This window comes from Hipposideros armiger, unplaced genomic scaffold (genome assembly GCF_001890085.2).
Source record: "Hipposideros armiger isolate ML-2016 unplaced genomic scaffold, ASM189008v1 scaffold_87, whole genome shotgun sequence".
Taxonomy (NCBI): Eukaryota; Metazoa; Chordata; class Mammalia; order Chiroptera; family Hipposideridae; genus Hipposideros; species Hipposideros armiger.
Window position 1 is genome coordinate 4352851 of NW_017731437.1, and position 13678 is coordinate 4366528.

The 13678-nt window shown below is 51.2% G+C and overlaps 1 protein-coding gene across 1 annotated transcript in view; it reads left to right on the forward strand.

The window, feature by feature from the left end:
- Window positions 1–13678, forward strand: part of RNF213 (ring finger protein 213) — a 97912-nt gene that overhangs the window by 69878 nt on the left and 14356 nt on the right. The window contains exons 41-54 of the mRNA XM_019644249.1: window positions 289–495; window positions 827–1008; window positions 1582–1702; window positions 4828–4928; window positions 5043–5225; window positions 5933–6099; window positions 6192–6297; window positions 9308–9419; window positions 9988–10201; window positions 10454–10644; window positions 11456–11578; window positions 12408–12518; window positions 12974–13213; window positions 13496–13577. Of these exons, the coding sequence (XP_019499794.1) occupies window positions 289–495; window positions 827–1008; window positions 1582–1702; window positions 4828–4928; window positions 5043–5225; window positions 5933–6099; window positions 6192–6297; window positions 9308–9419; window positions 9988–10201; window positions 10454–10644; window positions 11456–11578; window positions 12408–12518; window positions 12974–13213; window positions 13496–13577 (2140 nt within the window). The remainder of the gene's footprint in view (window positions 1–288; window positions 496–826; window positions 1009–1581; window positions 1703–4827; window positions 4929–5042; window positions 5226–5932; window positions 6100–6191; window positions 6298–9307; window positions 9420–9987; window positions 10202–10453; window positions 10645–11455; window positions 11579–12407; window positions 12519–12973; window positions 13214–13495; window positions 13578–13678) is intronic.

Here is a 13678-nt window from a genome sequence, read left to right on the forward strand (position 1 = left end):
CCAACAGGTAGCAGGATGGCTCAGCTAAAAAAAAAATGGTTTTTAAATGTAGAAATAGAGAAAAGTTCATAATGTTATGTGGAAAATAATCAGAAATACACTGTGATGCTAATTTGGGGACAACAGGGAGCAGGGGATGGCACGAAAAAGGAAACCAGGGGCAGGAATAATGTGACTGAGTTTCAATTTTCTTTTTTGTCATTTTTTGAATAGTTCTGATTTTCCATAGGGAAAAATGTGTGTGTGTGTAATTTACGAATAAATGCTGAAAGCTCGGTTTTCACCCAGTTTCTGCAGATGGCTCTGTGGTCCTGCATCAATCAGCTGAGAGCAGGGAGCCCAGAGGAAGAGCCCTGCTTGCCGTGGGTCCACCTTGCCTTCCAGCATTTCCGAGTCCGGCTGCAGAACTTGTCCAGAATATTCACCATCTACCCCCCAGTCCTGGACAGCCTGACCGAAGCCCCACAGAGCCACGGCTTGGCAGGACGTGAGATGGTATGGCTCCTCTGGGGACATTTAGTGCTTACAGCCAGGGCGTGGCCTTGCTTACGTGGGTGGCAGGGTGCTCCCAGGGTGGCCCTGGGAGGGAGAACCTACAGGCCATGCTCCAAAGGGGAGACTTCTTCACGGGGCACGACTCAGAAATGCCGAGAGCACAGCTAACAGTGCTTTCTGTATTCCAAGATGATGAATGTGAGCCTCAGAGTCTGAAACATGAGGACACACAGAGCTAACAGCTGGGGCCCCTAGATTTAGGGTTAGAGCAGCCAAAGGGCGCGGGGCAGGGTGCGCAGCTCAGTCACGGGCCTGCCCTCCATCCTCTCAGACTCTGGATGCGTTGGCTGCAATGGCCTGCACTGAGCTGCTTACGAGGGACCTCCTGAAGCCCAGCCCCCAGGCTTGGTTACAGATTGTCAAGAACCTCTCCATGCCCCTGGAGCTCCTGTGCTCTGACGGGTACCTGCCAGACCACAAGGGCATGGCCGGAGCTGTCACCAGAGAAGTCAGGTGAGACCCCGGAGCCCGGCCCTTGCTGGTCCCTTCCACACACGGTCACCAGTCGCCTGCTGAGTCCTGGGCACATCAGACATCCCTGCCCCAGGAAGGGGCCTTGCCTCATCCATTCCCTTGACATCTGTGGAACCCTCACTAACTGTCAGGCTTCACGTTGATGCTAGAGACGCAGAGAAGAGGCTGCGTTCAGGTAGTGCACAGAGTGACGGGGTGGCAGAAAGAGGCAAGCAGATTCCTGGAGTCGCATGGGAGGAATACTGTGACGGCGGGGCAGGCAGTGGGGGGTAGCATGCCGTCAGCATAGTCGTGGGGTGGGGACAAGGCCTGTGCTGGCCATTAGGGACGGGTGGGCCTCACAGGCACTGGCCACACACGCAACCCGGGTTACCTGGCAGAGAGCGCGTAGAGGCAGGAACTGTGCCCCGAGGGCTCAGACCTGCAATCCTTCTGCCCGACCCTCTGCTCACCTTCCAACCCCGGTGCCTCAGAACTGCCTCGCAGCCCCCTGCCTTGTTCCATCTTAGGCTCGTGCTCACAGCTGAGTGAGTGGCACCCCTCTTTTGACAGAACCAACTGGAATCGCATTTTCTCCATTGCGCTGTTTGTGGAGCATGTGCTCCTGGGGACCAAGAGTGAACTGCCTAAGCTGTGCAAGCTGGTGACTGAGTGTGTCTTCTCACTCAACAAGGTGAGTGCTCCGGCTCGTCTCCAGGACGAAGAAGAGCTGTAGCACAACCTGACACTCATCTTCAAGGTAGCAGTGTGTGCACTTTCAACTCTGACACTTTTACCTAGACGTGCACAGCAATGTGATTTCATCACACGGGCCAACCAAACACGTGTTTAATTGTTCAACTATGTGTGCTAGTTCAGGGCATATCATTTTATAGAAATGACTCAACCTTTGGGAGGGCCCAGGAGGCGGCTGCACCCTGGCGTCTAGTGACCCCAGCCCAGCCCAGCAGCATGGCCTCTGGGGAGCTGGCCAGCCCTGTCATGGTGGGGAAGGTGGTGGTGCAAAGGAAAGCCCCCGTGCTTCTGCCCCCCGATCCCCTTTATAAAGCCAGTGACACACAGGGCAGTGCCCCTGCGGAAAAAGTCACCACCTCTGTGACCATGCTTGCAGCCACAATGGCCACTCAGCAGAAGAGGCCACGCCTCACTTAACCCCGGCACCTAAACCCCAGCGCTTCCAGCAGCATTAGCTGCCCGGCCTTTGTGATGCAGGGCATGCTGCGGGAGGCTGGCATGGGCACGGTGCCAGGCTTCTGCTACGTGACCAAATACCAATGGCAGCAACAAAGTGTCAGCCCGTTCCTCCTTCCTGGAACTCAGCTGCAGCAGTCCAGGCAGCGCACCAGCTCCCCCGGGACAGGCGCCCGAGCTCCTTGGTCTTGTCCCTTTGTCCTGAATACACAACTTCCACCTTGTGGTCTGAGGAGGCTCTTTCTGCTGTCACAGAAAGCCCTGGGACAGAAAGAACAGGCAGCGCGGGGGACACCCATTCCAAGAGCACACGCAGGGCTCGCGCAGCTCAGCGTCCTAGACTTAGTCATGGCCGCAGCTAGCTGCAGAGGCTGCGAACTCTCAAATGGCCTGGGCCCAGCCAGGACTTGGAGGGCTTTTGATAGAAGAAGAAGTGGAGAAAGGACCAGAAAGCAGCCAGCACCTTGCCACCCCGTCCACCACTCAGATAGCCAGGACCACCCTTCCTCCCCCACAGACCACGGGGAGCCGCTCTCCAGGTCTCGCTCTGTTAGGTGACAGTCTTACCAGAAGTTTTGCTGCAGATCAGAAGGGCGCCGACTTTCCAGTCCATAATGTCCCTGTCCTTTCCATCCACTGTCCAACCACTAGGCCACAGCCATTATTTTTTGGGTAAAATATGCACAACATAAAATGGATCATTTAACCACTTTCAGTGTCCAGTTCAGTGGCGTGAAGTACATTCACAGTGTTACACATCCGTCAGACCATCCATCTCCAGGACTCTTTCATCCTCTGTCCCCATTCAACCAGAGCGTCCCGCTCCCCTCCCCCACCCCTGTGACTTCTAATCGACTTCTGTCTAGGAATTGGACTCTCTAGTTTGTCCTTTTGTGACTGCCTTACTACACTTACATAAAGTCTTCAGAGCTCACCTTCACTGCAGCAGGTGTCGGAATGTCCTCCCTTTTTTCAGGCTGAGGAACACTCCACCATGTGGCTGGACCACACTGTGTTCGCCCATCACCCAATGATGGACATTTAGGTTGTTGTCACTTTTTAGTGACTGTGAGTCATGCTTCCATGGACGTTAGTGTACAGCATCTGTTTGCCCTGAATCCCTGCTGTTAACTCTTCGGGGTCTATACCCAGCTCGGAATCGCTGGGTCATACGGTAACTCCGTGTTTAATGTTTTGAGGACTCGCCAGCCTGTTTCCGCAGCGGCTGCCCCGTGTGACACCCCCACCAGCAGTGTGTGAGGGTCCAGTTTCTCCGCATCCCTGCCAATACTTACTCTCTGTGTTTTATAACACGGAGAGTCATGGGTGTGAAGTCGGGGCTCATGGCTGTGACTTGCATTTCCCTAGTGACAGAGGGCACCCTCCCATGTGCTTGCTGCACATTTTTTATCTTCTTTGGAGACGTGTCTATTAAAATCTTTTGTCCACTTCTGAATCGGGTGGCTGATGAAGAAATCGAATTTAGCAGGATATTAAAAACCCATACTGTTTCAAAAGAATATGAATCCTGGGAATTCAAACATAGCTCAAAATCATAAAATCTATAATTGTCATCAGTTACACAACAAATTAAGAGATAAACCCTAAGTGATATTCTCAAAAGGTACAGAGAAGCATTTGATAAAATATATAATTTGGAAAAGAGATACACTTGGCAAACTAGAAATAGAAGGTGACTCTCCTTAAGCTGATAATGCCCAAGGGTGTACATGATATAAAGACATCTCATGCAGACATTACGCCTAAACACAAAATTCCAGAAGCACATCCATTAAGCTATCTTGTATTCTTGAAGGTGTGCATTTCATACCTACCTACCTACCTACCTACCTAAGTATATAGCCTAGAGAAGTTTCCCACTGGTGCCCAAGCAGACACGTGGAAGCGTGTTGGATACAGAATGGTTCATACTTGCAAAACATTGGGGACATTCCGAATGCCCATGAACTGGAGAACAGGTCGCTGGTATATCATCGGCTGGCCCCGGACAGCACTCAGCTGAGTCCTCTGGGCCCACACGCATCAGTGAGCGGAGCAAGTTGCAGACACCCAGAGGCGTCTGTGTGAGATCCTGAGATTCGTCTCAGAAGCACCCAGAATAGGAACAGTGTCCACGCATGCATACAGACTTCTCTCTGGGGAGCGGAGGGGTACACTCGGGGTGCAACCGTTTCCATACCATTTGGTTTCTTCAAGAGACGGTCTAAGCAGATATCCCCAACATGCTAAGATTGCTTAAAGCTTCGGGGTGAACACACAGGTAGTCGTTATATTATCATTTCAAGTTTGAAATCTCTCCTAATGGGAAAAGTGAGGCAGATCTTAAAAGCAGAGGAAGAGGGGAGACCGGAAGCTGAGACGGTCATCCTCTTCCCCAGAGCAGCATGATTACAAAGAGCCTTCCGCGTTCGAGAGCCTGCCACTCGGCCAGCCGCGCCCTGCGAACTGACGCTGCAGCCCTGACGGCCTCTCAGCCGTCGGAGAGCGGAGGGTGCATTTGTTGCCCTGGGGTTACACCCACCTTGCCCGGCTGCCCTGCACCCCCCTCACTGCTAACCACTTCCTGGTCCCGCCTGTCTCCTCCAGTGTCTGCAGGAGAACTCCGACCTCAAGACCTACAGGCCTTTTGCCGCCGTGATGACTACGCTTTGCAAATGCAAGGACCAGGCCAGCAAGACCTTCACCCGGTGAGATCTTTGGTTTGGGGTCCACCAGGGACAGAATTCTGAACCTTTGGTATTTGTAGCGTCTCACCCCAGCCTCTCTGCTTCAGCACTGACCCCCTGCTTCTTGGATCCTAGGTACGGGGTTCAGCCATGCCCCGTCTGCCTGGGAGATGCACAGGACCCTGTCTGCCTGCCCTGTGACCACATGTTCTGCCTGGGCTGCGCCAAAGCCTGGCTCACCACGGGGCAGATGAGGTGCCCCTTATGTTTAACAGACTTGCCAGACGAGTTCTCCCTAGAGGTTTCCCAAGAGAGCAGGTAAACTGCCCTTCCTCTCTCTCTGTCTCTCTCTCTCTCTCTCTTTCTCTCTCTCTCTCTCTCTCTCTCTCTCTTCTTTTTCTTCCCTTTCTTTGCAAATCCAGTATTCCAAAATAAAACTCTGTTAACCTCAGATAACCTGACTGCTGGAACTGTCCTAAGAGAGACGGTCACTTAAGGACCTTCATAAACACCTGGTGTCTCAAAATCACTAGTTCTTTAAGACGTGCACGTGTGTAGACTTGGGGGACAGTGAAATTCGAGGAACTAAATCAGAAAGGCATAAATAAAGCCACCATGAGACACCCAGGGAGTTGTGGACAAGTGGTTTGTCCTTTTGCTCTGTAACTGCCATTCATGTCATAGGACCCAAAAGTGGAGCCAGCTGGGGGCCGGCGAAGTGCTTTTCGGGCTGGTGGGTACAGTGAGCGGGGTCTCCGTGGGCCCCCAAGAAGGGAGTGTGAGCAAGGCACGCCGGGCAGATGGGGCCTTTGACGTTTCTAGGGAGAAAGCGTTGCTGGCTGGTCCCCTCACTGAGCGCCCCTAGAGAGAGGTGTGCTTCCTGCCTGGTGCCCGTCTCAAGACTAGCTCTGATCAGTGGAAGGAGATACCTGCATCTTTTTATTTAAAACAAAATGCTGTCCACATCCCAACGCACGCTGGAAGGAAGGACCGTCTCATGAGCCGTGTTTTTCAACCTTCCCAAGGAACGCCATCAAGAAACACGCCCGCTTCCGACAGATGTGCACGAGTTTCTTCGTGGACCTGGTGTCCACCATGTGCTTCAAAGATAGCTCCCCACCGCAGCAGGACGTGGTCGAGGCCCTGCTGTCTCTACTCTTCATAAAAAAGAAGCTCTTAGATTCTTCCCAGAGTAAGTTGCTTTCTTCTGAGGGACCTACAAATCCAGTTTCTGTCCCTTTTGCACATCAGAGGTGAACCGTGAGCTTCCCTTTCTCATCCTAGTTTCAGGACGCCGTGAACACACCAAGTCCCTGTCCCCGTTTGATGACGTCGTGGATAAGACCCCTGTCATCCGCTCTGTGGTCCTGAAACTGCTCTTGAAGTACAGGTCAGCGTGCTAACGTGGGTGGGGCTTGCTTCCGGGAAGCCCTGGCTTCCGTTCCTCCTCGCCATGGCTTTTTCTTCGCTGTTGAGCGTTCTTTGCCGGACTAGTAGCTAGTTCACAATTTGGGGAGGCTTCTTCAGGGAGAGGTCACCGGCCTTATTTATCTGTGTTGCTTGTGTGTTGGCTGTGCTCTCTCGTAGGCGGATGAGTTCGGCGTAGCCACAAGCTCACTGTTAGGGAGAAGACAGCAGGTGGTAGGGAGGGCAGCTTGGTCCCGGGAGACGGGCGGGACCCCGAGGCAGGAGTGTGCATCCTGACCTCGGCGCCACGGCTCCCGAACTTTATGAGGCTCAGGATGGCGACTGATGTCCCCTAACCCTCGCTGGCCTAGATGGCCTTTGTTTTAGCTCCTAAATGTCTCGGATTCCATAAATGGATAGAGAAGCCCAGATGGTGTCGGGTGATGCTATTTTAGAAAATTCTTAGAAAGCGATCAGTGTTCAGAAGGCTCTTTCAGAAAGCATTTGGTACACGCAGCCTGTGCTGTCTCCACAGGGTGTACTTTGAGGTGTTGGCAAAACCAAGATGCTGCAAGGAAAGTTCTAACAGATACAGCTCTTTCTGACGTGAATGTCCAAATGCAGACGTAGAGATTAGAGTGACATGTCATGTGGGTCTGCTGTGTCCGCGTCCACAGACATGTCATTTTGCTTTTTTTTTCATCATTCATGTTAAGCAGGATTCCTGAAGGATTTTCACATAAGATGCTCTTAAAGTATATTTTATTACAGAACCAGCATCTTACTGTACCTTGAAATGGCTTTTAAGGTATATACGTAAAGGGTTGACTTGAGATCTGAAAAGAACCTATTTTGATGTTATGTAATTTTTATTAACTTTGATTAGTGTGTGAAATCTGTAATCTTTTGAATTTCTTTGCTTAGAAAAATAGAAATGTAGCTGTTGACATGCGTACCTACATCTTGACATGAAGTGTCGACACATTAACAGTCGAAACAGTACACTTAACAGGGAAGACACTTGATTCTGAGATATTCAGAGACTAAACAGTGCAAAACTGATTTTAAAATAAAAATCTTGAGACATAAGACAAGTTTTCAAATCTGCATTGTCATTCTGTGGATGGAGAAATACTGGCTTCTGCCACTGCGTTGCTTTTGCAGCTGGAGTATTTTTGTGTGTGTTAAGAGCTTACATTGTTTGGACTTGGAGTTACTTTGTGGAAATGTAGACATCGGCTCTCTGGGCAGACCTGTGCGACAAAGGGGACGAGCCCGCCGGCTGAGCACAGCCCCACCCCAACCCCGGGCTTCCACACCCCTGGCCGCATGTGGTCTGGACACTCCAAGGCAGACCAGTCACACCCTTTGGTCACGCCTCAGGTCGCTGAGTGTGGATTCCACCTGTTAGACAGGATGCCGACAACACCCAGGACAGCATCACCTGTGGTGACTGCATTGCACTACCATCAGGGTTCCCAAAGTGGAGGTCGCGGGATCCCTGAGGCATCCCCAAGGTCACATCTATTCTTTAAATAATATTAGATATGATTTGCCTTTTTCAACATGTTGGTATTTGCAGTGATGTTACCGAAGCATTGACAGGTGACACTGCTGATATGTTAGTATGAGAAAACTGTAGGACAGAGCCATTCTTTTCTTCATCGCCATGTACATGTAGTGTTAAAAAGTTTCAGTTTTGCAGAAGAATGTCCTTGAAGCTATAAAAACGATTAGTTTTACAAAACCTGAACCCTTGAGGATATGACCTATTTTTTAATTAAAGTTTATTGGGGCGACAGTGTTTAGTAACGTAGGATATGCCTTTTTACTATTCTGTTGAAGTGAGAAGTACACACAGGCACAGGGGTTATCTCGGGGAAAATCACTCGCGACTGCTGAGCTAAGCGCTGCGCTGGCCGCGCTGTTCTGGGACTGCCATCTGTACTTGAAAGCATGACTGACAGCCTCCAGTCATTCAGACCTGCATTGCCTTCCAAATGGCTGCCGGTGTTTGTTGTTCATGATCAAATTCAAGCTTTTAAGCAAAAGTTAAAATTTTGGCAGACTTTTATCCCCTCCCGTGAGCCTGTCGGCTTCTAATCACATAAAGACTTTTTGATGGTGTGGGTGGTGAGGCTTTTAAAAGTACATTGTAGAGTAAAAGTATGGCAACATTTTCAAGATCTGCATGTATAGCTCAGTGAACCAATATTTTCCGAATGACCAGTGCTTGATGTCACAAATTCATGTGTTTGTCAGAAAAAAAAACTCCATTTAAAGTGCCAGGTAGACCGTTTGACTTAATGGAATTGACTGTGGAAAAAAGTACATTGATACGGTTTCAGATTGCATATTGCAACTGACCTTTCGAAGTGATCCATTTATCCAGTTTTAGGGTAGTGTCAAGAAGAATATCCGCAAGTACCAGAAAGACTATTAAAATAATATTTCTCCCTTTTCCAGCTACATAACGTGTAAGCAGGCTTTCTTCAGATGCTTCCACGTCAGCGTGACCAGCTAAGCACACGCAGGTCCGAGGGCCTAGATGACTTCTGTCACACAAGGTGTTAGACACGAAACACAAAGCCAGGCCCCTCCTACCAAGTCACTTTTGTTTTGGAAAAGGGTTTATTTTTTAATGTTATTCGTTTAACATGCAGTGGGTTTGCCATTGTTATTTTCGATGAGTTGATGGTTTCTAAGACCGTCAATATCAGCAGATACAACCCAGGAAGCAAAAGCTCTTTGGGGTTCGCAATAATGGTTAAGACTGAAGGAGTCCTAAAACCCAAAAGTAGAATGACGGCTGGTCTAAAATACGGCGTTCTCTAGTCCTCCAATATTGTGCTGAAATAATTGTAATAAGATCAGTTACAAACTATGAGTACATGTGTATGTATGTATGGAGAGAGAGGTAGCTTTTTTTTTTTTTTGGTCAAAATGAGTTTCCAGGCCTGAGATAACCAGCTGTAATATTTGTCTTTCCGTAGCTTCCATGAAGTAAAAAATTACATTCAGTCTTACTTGTCCCAGCTTGAACAGAAAGCATTCATGGCTGAAGACAAAACTGAACTGTATGTTCTCTTCAGCAGCTGTCTGGAGGTAAGCTCGCCGCCGCTACTACGTATCTGTTGCAAACTCTGTGTACCATACGGGCTATGCAGTGGAAAAGTGCTTCTGAAAATTTGCAGAATATAACTTGAGGCGGTAAAGTTAACAGATGCTGTGTTTCATGCAGGGGAAAAAAGTAGGTTTCAAAAACTTAGCTTCTGCCCTCAGTAATTGTGTATTGTCGTGTGTGTGCACGAGAGAAAGAAAAGCCAGCCTGGACGGATAGACCACTAAGGCCAGGCAGCAGCACTTATCCGCAGGTGGAGACGCAAGGAGTCCTTCTCATTTTCAGTCTCTTCATATTTTTGTTACTTCCAAAAATGTTATAATGCATCTGAAAAAGTTACATTGTACCCAGTTTTTTCCTCATAGGTTTCCTTTTTCCCCTCTTTTTTGCCTCTAAAATAAAAAGGGATATTAGTTTTCCATGATTCAAATGTTTACACTCAAACCTACAAAGTGTTCTTTATTCTCCAGGTCACATGGTGGGAATTTTGGAGGGTTGGGGGCTTGCACATTTAGAAGAATATCCTTTTCTTCCTCGTCCTTTGCTCCCTAGGATTCGATCCACGAGAAGAACAGTGCTTTCTCCACGAGTGATGAACTGAAACATCTACGGGACGAAGGTCACTTCCTTAAGACTTACCTATCAGGGACACGCAGCCGCCAGCCCGCCAACGAGGCTTCGGTTGAGTACCTGCGAGACACGGCCAGGGTCCGCCTCTGCCTTGACCGGGCGTCTGACCTGCTCTCTGAGCTTCAGGATGGCTCAGGCAAGCTTTCTGCACCTTCCTTTCCCTCAGGCCTCGGGGCCCCAGTATTTACAAATTCGGGAATGAGGGGAGACTGGCTCTCAGGATAATAGCTGGTCCATCCATACCGTGGCCCCTTTCTTCTCGACAGTTTTTTGCTCTGAATTCCTCAAGAGTGGGTCCATGCTGTTTTCCTAACTTCGCGTCTGAGACAGTTGGCTGACAGATGTCCTAGCCCCCAGTCGCTCAGCCCTCTCTCCTTGTCTTCTGCAGAGATGGCCCAGGAGAAGCAGCATTACCTGCGGCAGGTCGAGGACTTCTGCACCCAGGTGAAGAACGATTGGTACCGAGTGTACCTGGTGAGGAAGCTCACGAGCCAGCGAGGGATGGAGTTCGTGCAGAGCCTCTCCCGGCAGGGCCACCCGGCCCACTGGGTGTTTCCCCCGCAAGTCCTGGCACTACAGGTGAGACGCGCGGGCCTGGCAGCCGCGGGCGCTGTCGCCCCTCCTCCGGCGCCCCACCCACACCCGCGAGTGGGTTCTGCTGCCCTGCCCTGACCATCTCCCGCACCCGCTAAGGAAGTGCGTGCATCTGGTCCGCTGCTCTGTCTTGTGCTTCAGTTTCTTCCATTCAGCTCGTGAGCACCTTTAAATGGCCGGCCACCTCGGAAAGGTGTGTGCGTGCTTCTGGTCTGCCATCTGCCGGCATGGCTTGTTTAGGCGTCATTCTGGTCGAGTGTGACACAGGCAGAGCCAAAGAACAATCGGTGGCTTTTGAGTTCAGCAAATTAAAAGTTTCCGGTTTGCAGGAAGCCCCGTTTACCCACAACGGGAAGGACTAGGGAGAAAAGGATGAAGTCATTTTGGCTCCAGGGCCTTTCACTCGTCTTTTCCTAGTGCTCAGAAATGAACACATTCTTACTGTCCTGCGGTCACAAAAATGACACTAAAAATTCTGGCTTTCTGGGACTGTCAGGTGGAGCTCAGGGCTGACAGGGGAAGCCACCTGGCCTGTGATGCTCTGCTTTGAGTGGAGAAAGCAAGCGGCTGCGAGGTTAGCCCTGCCTCTCCGCCCGGGCTTCCCCCGCCCACCCTCTTCATGAGGCCGGAAGAGGTGCCCCCACACAGCGCTGACCATCCCGCCTCAGCCGGACCAGGGGTTCCAACTCAGCACCCCTAACGAGCACCTGCTTCCTTTACCTGGCCAAACAGTTCTGTGCTAGACTTTGCCCCACCATCCCCACCGCGATTGACACCTGTGTTCCTGGGGTTGCAGATGGATCATAGCAGCCTGATGGACCGGTACCTGGTGCATGGACAGGAGTACAAGGCTCTCCGTGACGCCGTGGGCAAAGCCGTCCTGGAGGGCAAGCCCCAGGCGATTACGACAGCTCTGGAGGTAGGATGGGCTCCAGGCTTCTCTGTGCAAAGGGGCAGCCCTCAGCACAAGCATCTCTCCTTGTTTATGTCAAAGGATGCAGTGCGAGGGGCCCCTAGGGTGACACCCTGCGTCGGAAATATGCAGGTGCCCTTGGAATCCACGGCCACGGCCGGCCAGACCAGGACAGCAACAGTGGAGTCGGGGGCATGGGTTTGCTCAGTCCCGCTGACCTGCGAAGGCCGTGAGCACGAGCAGGCCGTTTCTGATACATTTATGGGCGGTGCTTCCTTTGAGACCCTGCTGGTACCACCTCCTCTAAGATTAGTCTGGCACGAGGTGTGCTGGGACGCAGCAGCAGGCACTGCATTCACACCTGTGTGTATTCGTCATCCTGTGATGCTTTTCATTGTGAGTGCGTGCCACCTGTGTGTGTGTGTTTTAGGAAAGGTGCAGTTTATAGACTCTAATCTTTAAAACGTTCTGGCCTTGCTTCCTTTTTGAGCCCATTGACCTTGACATTGGAAATTGAACAAACATCCTATCTCTGCTCAGGGGTAGTTTCCAGGACCAGAGACGTCATCAGAAAGAGACTAGGTGGTGACTGCTGTTACTTCTGCCATGAGATCTCTCATAGATACGCACCGGGTTGAGTGTGAGACTGTTGTAGGATCCGTGCAGCCTCTGAGGTGCAGGGTCCCGGTGGCCAGGTCTCAGGAAGGGCTCCTTTGCCCGCTCCGGGTTTCGGGGCTGATCCACGCTGCACGTGCGCATGCAAACCCCACGTGCCCTGGCCCTCACGTTGTCTGTGTGACTGGCAGAGTCTCACTGGGTGTCCTTGCTTCCTCAGGCCTGCCGGGACTCCGCGCCACAGCATGCAGTCCACTTCCTGTTAGCACTTTACAGAGAGGTCGCCACGCTGTACAGGTCTCACCATGCAAACCTCCACCCCACGCCAGAGGTGAGGGCCGGCCTCCTGGGCTGCCGACGTGGGCTCAGGGTTTGGAGGGACTTTTCTGAAAGGAAGTAAAAGTCACAGCACAAATTATGCCCGTAACGTTCGACAGCGCGTGGGCGTTGTCACCTGCTCTTAGGGAGGGAACACGTCCTGCTTCACCTGAAGCTTTTAGAACTACAGTTAAAACTCAAGTTGGGAACGTAGGATGCTACTGACCCAAACAGCGTGTCCCAGCGGGTGCCTGGGTGTGCGGGCGGGGCTCTGCTCGCAGGTGAGCAGTCTTCCATCGGGACAGTCCCGTCCCCCCCAGCAAGCGGTGATGTGTTACCCACATTCACCATGACATTTGATATGTGTCTGCTATTACGGTGTCTGACCAACATAAGTAAGCGAAGCTTTGGATTGGCATGGAAATCCTCTCAGACGTACTTTCATACTGAAACATGTTTCCCTGTCAGCAACGTGAGGCTGTGAACACGGCTATTGAGGAAAGCAAGATCCTTTCTCCTGACATGAGACGCTTTGCAACGTCCCTGGTGACCAACACTCTGCCGCTGCTAAGGACGGATCCCGGTGGCGGCAGCCTGGAAGGCACAGTGACAGAAATGGCTGTTCACGCTGCAACCGTCCTTCTCTGTGGACAAAGCCAGGTCTTGGAACCCCTGAAGAACTTGGCCTTCTCCCCAGCCAACATGGCGGTAAGCTGGGGTACGAGTCTGTCAGCTTTCACAGTGAAACCGGTGATCGTTTGTCACCTTGGAGACTGAGCCTGTGCTGGGGACACAGCTAAACCCATTTACCTTCTTGATTCTCTGTCTGCCTCTGTCTCACTTGGCCCTTTAGTCCATGACGATGGTGAAAACCTTGCCTTGCCCTTTGTCATTTCACAGAGAGCTTTAGAGGTCAGGAAGGCTCCAAACAGAGCAGCCAGCCAGTGTGCCCACGTGTCTAAAGCTAGCTCTCCTTTCTTGGTTTTACAGAAAGCTTATCTTCCAACAATGCCTGAAGACTTGCTGACTCAAGCTAGGGTCTGGGATGGCCTGCAAGGACTCCGCTGGTACAGTAAGTGTCTGAGACAGCATCACAGTGCTCTGAGCTTCTTGACGGCACGTGAGTCGTTGGTTTAGAATCGTGGCCCACGTGGTGGGGGCCATTGGTGCCTG